General features: G+C 39.4%; 1 protein-coding gene across 29 annotated transcripts in view; it reads right to left on the bottom strand.

The window, feature by feature from the left end:
- MCTP1 (multiple C2 and transmembrane domain containing 1) overlaps positions 1–12,863 on the bottom strand; it is a 537,709-nt gene that overhangs the window by 266,579 nt on the left and 258,267 nt on the right. For 21 of the 29 annotated variants that reach the window (XM_049647579.1, XM_049647578.1, XM_049647590.1 and 18 more), the window contains exon 3: positions 2,652–2,702. The exons of the other annotated variants lie outside the window; for them this stretch is intronic. In XM_049647579.1, the coding sequence (XP_049503536.1) occupies positions 2,652–2,702 (51 nt within the window). The remainder of the gene's footprint in view (positions 1–2,651; positions 2,703–12,863) is intronic. 29 annotated transcript variants of the gene reach the window in all.

Genomic DNA, 12,863 nt, shown 5'->3' on the forward strand with positions numbered 1-12,863 from the left:
TCCCTTTGGGATTTTGGCTGGGGGATGGGCGGGGGAGATGGCGCTGGCGCCTTTGTTCCCCGCCAAGCTGAGCTCTGCCGTCCGGGGGCTCAGCAGCTCTCCCTCCCTTTGTCCTCCAGCCTTCCCGCTTTCCGAGCAGAGCTGTTAACTTATGACCTCCCAGACGCTAAGTCGCGCTTGCTGTCGGAACACAGTCTGTCCGGCCCCTCCGCTTTTGCCAGCCAGACTCGGGGGCTCTGCTTGGCCGGCGAGCCGCCCCTCCGCCCTGGCTCCCTCCCGCCAGTCCGTGGAGCGCGCACCGCCTCGCCGCCCTTCCTACCCTCTTCCGTGGGCCTCTTGTCTGCGCTTGACTCCGGGGACTCCCTTCTGCTAATCCTCTGGCGGTTTTCTGGGTTCTTTAGGCAGGTGTAGGTGGAATCTAAGTGATCGGCAGGACGCGCTGTGAGCCCCGCGTCCTCCTATGCCGCCATCTTCCGGAACCTCTACTCCAAGTAATTTTTAAATTTAAGACTAGCTGGGCCGAAATATTTCGACAAAGGCAACCTAAAGGTTAATAATGCATGTAAAATGAATGTGAATTTTTGTACTTCTCATCTTTGTGTCTACACTATATCCTTTAAAAGTTAGATTTCTGAACTATATATAACATAGTATAATCGAATATAAATTATATTCAGAATCTGCTATGACTCCTGTTGATGTCAGTAATATAATAACATCAAATGAGATTTGGCAACCAATATTCATCATTACACTATCATACTTAAAATAATGAGAATTCATTAAATACTAATGGTTTGCTCAGCACATAATGAGACCATTATTATTGGAAGCTACTGGGGTAGGCAGAATTCTGAAATGTACCCTCGAGATTTCTCATCTCAATCCCGGACTGTGAATATTGTATCTCATATACGTGACCATGTAGCTTATATGACAAAAGGGATTTTGCAGATGTAATTAGGTCTACTAATCAGTTGACTTTTGAGTTCGTCAAAAGGGAGATTGGTAGGGTAGACCCATTCTGATCTAATTTCCTTTAAAAGCATAGTGTTTTCTCTACTTGGTAGCAGATAAATTCATTCCCCTTTCGAAAAACCATAGAGGGAGAAGTAACTCTAAGCCAATATAACAATTCTGCCATTCTCAAAGTGTGGCTTCTGACTTTTGGTTCAGGACAGCCACTCTACTCCCCCTGCCCAGTTTTACTGGGATAAAATTGTGTAAGTTTTCAGATGTACAACATTATTTGGTGTGTGTATACATTGTGAAATAATTATCATAGTAAGATTAGTTAACATGTTCTATCACCTCACATAGTTAACTTTGTGTGTGTGTGTGTGTGTGTGTGTGTGTGTGTGTGGTGAATATATTTAAGATCTATTCTCAGTAAATTTCAAGCATACAATACAATATTACTAACTATAGTCATCATGCTGAACATAGATTCCCAGAAATTATTCATCTTATAACTAGAAGTTTATTCCCTTTGACCACCATCACCCATTTCCCCCATCTCAAGACAACCATTAAACTACTCTGTATTTCTGACATTAGTTTTTTCAGTTCCACATAGAAGTGAGATCACAGAGTATTCACGACAGCCACTCTTGTTCTCTTCATCTCCCAACTGGAAAGAAGGTGGGAGAGGGTTAGAAAACAGCTGTGTATTTGCCTTAGGTGTACGACCCAGACGCTGCATTACCCAAAGTAGCACTTCTGCTTACACCTCATTGGCCAGAAAGTAGAACTAAGCTGCAAGGGAGGCTAGAAAATTCCAGCTGTTGCTATGAATCCTTTTGCGCACAGAAAACATAGAAGTTCTATGATGAAAGATGGGGGTGGGGGAATGGATGTCGGTGGACAACTGGAAGTCTCTACTATAATCCCACAGATGAGCTCAGAACGGCATTGTGAGTACTGAGTTATTCAAATTGTGACGAATTTTTTTCCCATGGAATTGTGTTAGGTAGATAGCTGTTGCATCAAAACTGTCCCCAATTAATCCTAAATCTATTTTCTAGACTCTCCACCTAGACCAAAAAAAGAAAAAAAAAAAAGAATAATTCCCCTTTTATGTAATAGTCTTCCAAATATTTGAATCAGATTTTCAACATCCCCCATAAGTTTCTAGGCTCAGTACTCTCTAGTCCCTCTCCTACTTTTCCCTATTTAACATTCCTAACTATCTTAAATGTTCTGGAATCATTTTCACTTGTCAAGGAATTTTTTAAAACATGGCCTTCCGCAAAGAACATAGTCCTCAGTGAAAGGCTTTTGGCTAGGAATGTGAGTTGGCAAAGAGGCCAAGGGAGTATTTAAGGTAAAGAACTAAATCAGGTTGTGTTTGCAGGAACAAATGAACATGGTATGCTCTTAAGAAATCTATGAAAATCACACATGCTAGAGTGGAAAAATTTTTGGAGAGGGGGTAATTAACAAGAGATACAATTATTCAATAGTGCATATGGCATCCATAAATGTAGAGTCTTCAAGGCCAGATTACAGAATTATGACATAATCATATTAATATAAAGGGAGCAATGGAGGTAGTACATTGAAATCTACAGTCTAAACTATAAATACCTGCTTTTAAATGTGGATGTCAAAAAAGTAAAACAATGGATATGCATAGCTGTAGAAAGTATCACCTTTTAAAGTTGATAGTTGGCTTTTCTTTAATTTCTTCATAAGGTTATAGCCTTAAAGACAAAGAAATTTTCATAATATATAAAATCGTACTTTAAAAACAAACACATCTTGTATTTAATATAAAAATAAATTGCCTAAAACATATTATATAAGAATAAACATGATATTTATGAATATTAAATATAAAATATTTTAATATTAAATACTGTCCTCACACTGACATTTTCTTTAATCAAGAAGAGAACACTTGCTAATAAACTTTATAATAGAGATGATTAAGTCATATATCGATATTCTCTTACATCTTATTTAATATAAGTTCTGATGTAAACAATACCCATGGCATTTTAAGTATTCTACAAAAATTTATGTTACTGTGTGATAAAACTAATTAAAATCTCTCAGGGAGATCATTATTCTCTGCTTATAAATCTCCACATCCTCCCAGTATCAGGGAGCAAATGCTCAAGAAAAGATTATGACTGTGGTAAATTTACAAAAGCCATCATTTTCAGAGCTGGTGAGAATGTGTGCTACCAGGCACCAGAAAAGTGAATGAGTGGTGGGAAAGAAAAATAAGACTACAATAAGATACTACCTCTCTCTATATATATAAAAAACAAAAACAAAAAACAAAACAAAACAAAAACCCAAAACAGAAAATAACAAGTGTTGGTGAGAATGTATACAAATTACAATTAGAACCCTTGTGTAATGTTGGAGGAAATGAAAAATGGTACAGTCACTGGGAAAAAGAGTGAGGCAATTCCTCAAAACATTAAAAATGGATCTAGCAATCTCATTTCTGGTTACATATCCAAAGGAAATAAAATCACTATTTCAAACTGATAGCTGCACACCGTGGTCATGACAGCATTATTCATAGTAGCCAAGATGTGAAAACAGCCTAAGGTCTGTTATTAGATGAATGGACAAAGAAAATGTGGTATATACATACAGTGGAATATTACTGAGGCTTAAAAAAGAAGGTAATTGTACCATTTGTGACCTAATGGATAGGTCTAGAAGTTTAATGTATGGACCATTAAGCTAAGTGAAATTAGCTAGACACAGAAAGACAAATACTGCTGATCTCACGTATGTGAAATCTAAGAAAGTCAAAATTACAGTAACAGAGAGTAGAATGCTGATTAGCAGGTGCTGGGGGCAGTGAGGCAAATGGGGAGATGCTGGTCAAAGGGTATATACAAACTATCTATTACAAGGTGAGGAAGTTCTGGAAATCTAATGTATGTCATGATGACTACAATATATGAATATATTATACTATAAATAATACATAATAATACCTTAATAATGAGGTATTGTACACTTGAAATTTGCTGAGAAACTAGGTCTCGATTATTCTTACCAAAAAAAAAAAAAAAAAAAGAAAGGTAAATATGTACGGTGGTGGATATACTAATTAACTTGATTGGGAAAATCATTTTATAATGTATGATATGCAAAACATTACATTGTACACCTTAAACATACAAATTTTTATCAATTACACTTTAGTGAAGCTGGAAAAAATTTATTTTATGGAAAACAAACAAATCATAGTGATCTTAAGAGGCTAATCCAATAAACTAATCTGATCAAACAAAGAAAAATTAGGGGGGAAAAGTACATGAGTGGTAAATGTAACCAAGTACCCTTTTTTGAGATTGAGCAATAGTTTATCTCTCCTTAATAATGTAGGCCAGTAAAACAACAGACCATTTAATGGCAATATGTGATATTAACATCACAGTAATATTGATAACTTAATAGGAATGCTATCCTAAAGGAGACAAATGATTTGAAGCCCCAGTCATTAGTGCTTTCAATTTTTGATTTGTTTGAAATGAGATCTGATTTTGATTTTCTCTTAACATTTTTACACCTATGGGGCGCCTGGATAGCTCAGTTGGTTAGGCAATAGACTCTTGGTCTCAGCTCAGGTCATGATCTCACAGTTAATGGGTTTGAGCCTCACATGGGGCTCTGCATTGACAGTGTGGAAATTGCTTGGGATTCTCTCTCTTTCTCCCTCTCTCTCTCTCTCTCTGCCTCTACCCTGCTTACACTCTCTCTCTTTCAATAAATAAATAAACAAAATTAAAAAAATTTTTACACCTACAATGTCTATTTAGAAAAGCAGTATAAAGATCAAAGGCCTTGCTCAAATTCTCTCAGTTCTGAAAAGCACTTTATTTAAAAAATGAATTTCAGGGGCGCCTGGATGGCTCAGTCAGTTAAGCATCTGACTTCAGCTCAGGTCATGATCCTACAGTTCATGGGTTCGAGCCCCGTGTTGGGCTCTGTGCTGACAGCTTAGAGCTTAGAGCGTGGAGCCTGCTTCAGATTCTGTCTCTCCCTCTCTCTCTGCCCCTCCTTATTCTGTCTTTTTTTGTCTCTCAAAAAATGAATGTCAAAAAAAAAAAATTAAAAAAAATGAATTTCAAACTCTTTGCCATCAATTTGTAATTGTGACAATTACTTCATAAATTCTGTTTATTTAACTCTCAAAACGTGTGTGGAGCAAGTCTGACTTTATCTGGCTCTGTAGCCAGAATGAAATTTTAAAAGTATGAAAAATTAAAATGCTAGAGAAATGCAGGATGTGACTACCACTGCTATGTGGGTTTTTTTTTTTTTTTTCCCTTGCATAGCTGGAAAGAAAGGCTGCTTTTATTAATTTTTGCCAGTCTTACCTACCTATTTCTCTGTTTTCCATGTTTTGTATCAAAGTACCCACTTGGGTTTGCCTTATAGGGGACCTCAACTAAATTTCAGTCCTTTGATCATGATCTGTTTTACTAAGAATATAATATGGGTCTTTGTTTTTTCTTCACTAAGGACCAGTAGTTCAAACTTCAAAACAGCCTAGCACTGTCCTGGTTGTTGTTTTTATTAAAAAAGTTAACACATATTGCATGCTTACATTTGCCAGGCACTGTCCTTGTCATTTTACATGTCTCAACTCACCATATGCTCAAAATAATTTTATACTGTGTTCTTTTATTATTTTATATTATATATTCTATAATAACTGATGGTTGTAATTTTCATGAGCACCACTGTCATCTATATCAATACCAACATGGGACTTTGCCGGGCTGTTACGTTGCAGGACTCAGAGGATTCCTAGCACGGACCATGTACTGGGGGTTGTGCAGAGGAACTGCTCAGTAAATGCTCATGGATATTAATTTTTAACACTCGCGCACTTTGTGCTTTTCTGTGTCCCTTCTCACATCCCCGGTGTTCTGAGGAGTTCTGACTTATGTTGAAGATCAACTCTGCCAAAGGCATTACTTAGAGTTTCAGACGGGAGTGCAAATGGAAAATAGAATCTGTCTTAGGTGGGAACAAGGACTAGTATTTCAGAGGCAAAATAGCACAACAGAAGTCTTTTAATGATGGAGTAATTTAGGGTATGCCTTGGGACTTCCTTGGGATAGTCGCCAGAACTACCTGCATAACCTGAACAAATTAACTTAACGTGCACGCATAGAAAACAATAGCTACACTCTCTTATTTGTGTTTAGGAGGTAGTGAGGTATTTTTGGTAAGTAAAAAGCATGATTCCACAAAAGCCCAAAAGCTTTCACTGTTGAATGTAAGATTCCCTTGGAGAGCTTCTCAATGCTGAGTATGGTTTTACACAGGGAGTTTAATGGGCTTACCTGTTTGCTTAAGCCTTTCCCATTTAATTACATTCTCATTACGAAAGTATATAAAAATTATGAAGTCCAAATAATTTGATTTTCTCTTCGCTACTGTCAGGGACACTGATTCTGTTTGCTATAGACACTGTATACTGTGACTAGGCTCTGCAGAAGCCAAAGAATGACATTCAAATTTTAGCAATATTGTCCTCCTAGGCTAGTGCTGGGTCTTTATTTTTATATTTCAATTTACTTATTTTCTTCAAAGTTGTTTCGCTGTAAATTTATTAAAGTAGTTTCTTCCAAGCTGAAGCAAATCTACTTTTCATGGATACTAAAAGCACTGAAGATTTATATTAATATTTATTCTTAAGCTAGAGCTTTCAACAATACCTTTCTGTTAACAGATATTGAGGCCTTTTGCTTTTTCTGAGCTGATTTACAAGTCTTCACAGAACAGCAATGTACCTTTTCTGAGTCATTTCAATCCTTCCTAACCTCTCCATTTCCATTTAGAAATGTGACAGTTGATTTCTATTGTATTCAAATGATTGCTATCTCAAGAATTAATGAATATATTTTCCAAATGCTAATGTTTTAGTAAAATGAAAGTGCTCTTTTGCCCTTTAGCAATTTTGTGCATTGGATGCTGTAAAAATGATTTTTGGAGGTAGATTTATTGTATTTTATTTTTTTATTTTAGAGACAGAGAGTGCCAGCAGGGGAGAGGGGAAGAAGGAGAGAGAATCTTAAGCAGGCTCCACTCTCAGCATGGAGCCCATCTTGGGGCTCAATCTCACAACCCTGGGATCATGACCTGAGCCGAAATCAAGAGTCAGATGCTCAACAGACTGAGCCACCTAAGCTCCCCTGAAAGTCAGTGTTTTTGTTGTTGTTGTTGTTTATTTATTTATTTTGAGAGAGAGAGAGAAAGCACGAGCAGGGGAAGGGCAAAGAGAACAGATCCCAAGCAGGTCTCTTGCTGTCAGCACAGAGCCTACCTGATGCAAGGCTCAGACTCATGAACCATGCAATCAGGACCTGAGCAGAAATCGAGTCAGAAGCTTAAATGACTAAGCCACCCAGGTGACACTAGAAGTGGGTTTTTGAAAACAACTTGGCATCTTTATATGTTGATTTATTTGTTTCTCTACCTTCTAACTTCATTAAGGGAAACTATTTAAGATCCGATTAAATCCAATGGCTCAAAGAACGTTTTTAGTAGTATTATCCAGAAGAGCTGAAACACACTGGACACTCTGGGTGGAAAGACAAAGAAGATTCCTTTTGTCTCTCTTTAACTTAGATCCTGTATTAGTTTTCTATTGCTGTGTAATAAATTACCATAAACAAAGTTATTTAAACAACACACATTTGTTATTTCAATGATTCTGTAGGTCAGGTTAGGGTTAACTGGGAGCTCTGCTCAGGGTCTCACAAGGCTGCAGTTGAGGTTGAAAGAGCGGAACTATGCCGGCCAACTCCATCTTGTTCTGTGTCCTCCACCTTGAGTGACTATGTCCCCGACATGGCCCCTTTCCGGGAAGATCGCAGAAACCTCAGACCACACCGCCTCCCCTTGAGTAACATCCCACTCACCCGTTCAAACTTCCCAATCAAAACACGCCCGGTGACCTGCGTAACGGGACTCCGACCCTTCCCCAGCCAATTGGCTGAGGCCATGACCCTTCCCCAGCCAATTGGCTGAGGCCACAGCCATTACCTCACCAACTTCCCCTAGACCCCTATAAAACCTTTGTGCTTTTGAAACTTGCTCTCTCCCCAGCGTCTCACTGCTGCGTAGGTGCAGGTAGGGGATTAAGATTGAGCTAGCTCGAATAAAGGCTCTTTGCTTTTGCATCAGACTCGGCTCCCTGGTGGTCTTTGGGGATCACGAATTCTGGGCATAACAAGGTGTGAGCTGGGCTGACTTCTCATCTGAACCTTGAAATCTTTAGGCTGTAGAATTCAGTTCCTTGCAGTTGTAAGAATGAAGCCCTTGGCTCTTGGAAATCATTGCTCTCCACTGTTAGTTCATAACATAACTGTTTACTTTTTTAAGGTCAGCAAAAGGATCTCATTACCTCAAGGAAGGTTCCAGTTACTTTCAAAGGACTCACCTGGTTAGGTCAGGTTCATCAAAGATCACATTCCTTTGATTAACTTAAAATCAGTTTATTAGAAACATTTACCAAATTTGCAAAAATCCTTTTAATTTCTGCCATATAACATATCATAATCACAGGAGTGATATCCCATCATACTCAAAGATTCCACCCATACTAAAGGGGAGAGAATTAATACAAAGGACACAGATTGTTACGGGTCAACTTAAAATTCTGCTTACACCACACATATTAAATCCAGTTTTATTGAACCAGTTTCTTACATCCTATTTTCCAGACCTCATCACAGTTAGAGGCTCAAGGCACAAATAAATTACAGAATTACCAACTGTGAGGCCCTCTCTGGCATGGCACAGGTCACTTTCCCGAGGGACTTCTATTACTCTTCCTACCAATTATGCGGGACTTCTTAAAAGCAGTGTGTGCAATACTTTGTCTTCACAAGGCTATACACCAGATCCTACCATCCATCCCAAAGCATATACCTAATTGTACATCAGAGCATAGGAAGAAATATAAATGTATCATAAGTTTGAAATTTCTGAAGTGATAGTACACATACTATTAAGCAATGGCAAATCTGAAATGTTCTTGTTTTTGCTAATAAAATTTTAAGAACAATTCCTTATTCTCTCGTGAAAAAATGAAATGTTACCTTGTTCAGTTTTTTGCATTGCTGATACTCCACATTGGTGTATTTCAAAAGTAAAAGTTATCCATTTGACAGGTGTTGACCTTCCACTCTACTGATTTTTTTGGTACATGTGATGGAGTAAAAAGAAAAACCTACTGACTTCCTCTATGACATATATTATTCATAAAGAACATCTCTGTTTCCCTTTATTGTATATATATATACATATATATATACATATATATATATTATATAATTTATTGTCAAGTTGGTTTCCATACAACACCCAGTGCTCATCCCAAATGGTGCCCTCCTCAATGCCCATCACCTGCTTTCCCCTCCCCCACACCCCCATCAACCCTCAGTTCGTTCTTAGTATTTAAAAGTCTCTTAGGGTTTGCCTCCTTCCCTCTCTGTAACTTTTCCCCCCCTTCCCCTCCCCGCTGGTCTTCTGTTAAGTTTCTCGGGAGCCACATATGAGTCAATGTCATTGAGTCACAATGGTGAAACTGAAATCAGTGAACCATTTTAAATACTCTGAAGTACAGATTGCTTTCTCTAGCTTTATTTTTTTGCCATTTTGAAAACAGATAATCATTCCTTTCCAGGATTCTGTTTTAATGATCCCAGAGTTCAATTCCAAAATTATTAAGGAAATAGGAGTATGATATTTAAGGACAAAATACAAGGTTTGTGCTTTTAAAAGTTAGAAAAAAAGGTATGAGAAATATCCTCAGCATCACAAAAGCAATTGCCTTTTTCAATTCTTAGCAAGAACCCTGCTTTTTCTCTCCGTGTGAGGCAGAATGGCCACTGGCACTGGAATAAATAGTAAAAAGACATAAAATGAGTAGACTGTCAACAATATAAGTTGGCAAAACTCTAAAGGCAAAAACTCCAAAGCTGAGCACCAGAACCAATTAGAATATATAATACTAACTAAAAATAATGGGGAAAAAAGTCGTTGCAGCTCTCATTCAGAAATATCCATCAACTTATGGGGCACCTGGGTGGATAAGTTGGCTAAAGGACTTACTCTTGATTTTGGCTCAGATCATGATCCCAGGGTCATGAGATCAAGTCCTGCATCTGGCTCCACAGTGACAGCATGGAGCCTGCTTGGGATTGTCTCTCCCTCTCTGTCCCTCCTGGGCTCTTTCTCTTACACAAGATAAATAAGTAAACTTAAAAAGAAAAAAGAAATATTCACTAATTTAACCAGTAACACTTCAGTTAATACCATGCTAATAATAATAATGTTGTTGATGATGGTGGAAATATAGACATAACTTGTTTCATTGCACTTTGCAGATACTGCACATTTTATAAATTGAAGGTTTCTGGCAACCCTGCACTAAGCAAGTCCATTGGCACCATTTTTTCCAACAGCATAGGCTCACTTTGTGTCTCTGTGTCACATTTGGTACCTTTCACAGCATTTCAAAATTTTTCATTATTACTATGTTTATAGTTATGGTGATCTGTGATCAGTGATCTTTGATGTTATTATTGTAACTGTTTAGGGGGTGCCACGAACTGTGCCTACGTAAGATAGCAAACTTAAATGATAAATGTTGTGTGGGTTCTGACTGTTCCACTGCCTGGCCATTCCCCCATCTCTCTCCCTCTCTTCAAGCCTCCCTAATCCCTGAGACACAACAATATTGAAATTAGGCCAATAACCCTACAATGGCCTATACGTGTTCAAGTGAAAGGAAGAGTTGTGTGTCTCTCACTTTAAATCCAAAGCTAGAGATGATTAAGCTTAGTGAGGAAGGGAAGTTGAAAGGTGACGCAGGCCAAAAGCTAAGCCTCTTGTGCCAAACAGCCAAGTTGCAAATGCAAAGGAAAAGTTCTTGGAAGGTAAAAGTTACTCCAGTGAACACATGAATGATATGATATTGCTGATATGGAGAAAATTTTAGTATTCTGGATAGAAGATCAAACCAGCTACAACATTCCCTTTAGCCAAAGCCAAATACAGAGCAAGGCCATAACTCTCTTCAATTCTATCAAGGTTGAGAGATGTGGAAGCTGCAGAAGACAAGTTTGATGACAGCAGAGGTTGGTTCATGAAATTTAAGTGAAAGAAATAATCTCTATAACATGGGCTTCCTTCTTACAACTGTAATGAACTGAACTCTACAGCCTAAAAATTTCAAGGTTCAGATGAGAACTCAGTACAAGGTGAAGCAGTAAGTGCTGATGTAGAAGTTGCAGCAAGTTGTCCAGAAGATTTAGATAGCATAACTCAAAAAGATGGCTATTGTTTAGTGTGGCTAAACAATTTTCCATGTAGACAAAACAACCTTACATTGGAAGAAGATGCCATCTAGGACTTTTATAGCTAGAGAAAAGAGTCAATGTCTTGCTTCAAAGTTTCAAAGGATGGGGCATGTGACTTTTGATCTTGGGGTCATGAGTTGGAGCCCCATGTTGGGTGTAGAGATTGCTTAAATAAATAAACTTTCAAAAAAAGTTTCAAAGGACAGGCTGACTCTCTTATAGGGGTCAATGAAGCTGGTGACTTTAAGCAGAAGTCAATGCTCATTTACCATTCTGAAAATCGTAGGACTCTTAAAAATTATGCTACATCTATTCTGCAGGTGCTCTGTAAGTGGAACAACAAAACCTGATGACAGCACGTCTGTTTATATAACATGGTTTAGTGAATATTGTAAGCCCATTATTCAGACCTTCTACTCAGAAAAAAATATTCCTTTCAAAATATTATTCTCATTGACAATACACCTGGTCACCCAAGAGCTCTGATGGAGATGCATAATGAAATTAATATTGTTTTCATGCTTGCTAACACAATGTCCATTCATCAACCTGTGGACCAAGGGGTAATTTCAACTTTCAAGTCTTATTATTTAAGAAATACATTTCATAAGGCTATAGTTGCCATAGATAGTGATTCCTCTCATGGATCTGGGCAAAGTAAACTGAAAACCTACGGAAACTATTCATTATGCCAGATGCCATTAAAAACATCTGTGATTCGGCAGAGAGGGAGGGAAGATGGCGGCTTAAGAGGACGCTGGGCTCACCGCGCATCCTGCTGATCACTTAGATTCCACCTACACCTGCCTAAAGAACCCAGAAAACCACCAGAAGACTAGCAGAATGGAGTCTCCGGAGCCAAGCGCAGACAAGAGGCCCATGGAAGAGGGTAGGAAGGGCGGAGGGGCGGTGCGCGCTGCACGGACTGGCGGGAGGGAGCCGGGGCAGAGGGGCGGCCTGCTGGCCAAGCAGAGCCCCTGAGTCTGGCTGGCAAAAGCGGAGGGGCCGGACGGAGTGTGTTCCGACAGCAAGCGGGACTTAGCATCTGGGAGGTCATAAGTTAACAGCTCGGCTCGGAAAGCGGGAAGGCTGGAGGACAAAGGGAGGGAGAGTTGCTGAGCCCCCGGACGACAGAGCTCAGATTGTTGGGGAACAAAGGCGCTCGCCAGCGCCATCTCCCTCGCCCATCCCCCAGCCAAAATCCCAAAGGGAACCAGTTCCTGCCAGGGAACATGCTTGCTCCGCGCAAACACCTAACTCTGTGCTTCTGTGCAGCGGAGCCAACCCTCCAGCAGCGGGTGTGACTCTCTCCGGCTGCCACAGGGCCCCTCCTGAAGTGGATCACCTAAAGAGAAGCGAGCTAAGCCTGCCCCTCCTACCCCTGTGCACCTTGCCTACCCACCCCAGCTAATACGCCAGATCCCCAGCACCACAAGCCTGGCAGTGTGCAAGTAGCCCAGATGGGCCACGCCACCCCACAGTGAATCCCGCCCCTAGGAGAGGGGAAGA

Source organism: Panthera uncia, assembly GCF_023721935.1.
Source record: "Panthera uncia isolate 11264 chromosome A1 unlocalized genomic scaffold, Puncia_PCG_1.0 HiC_scaffold_17, whole genome shotgun sequence".
NCBI classification, from domain to species: Eukaryota; Metazoa; Chordata; class Mammalia; order Carnivora; family Felidae; genus Panthera; species Panthera uncia.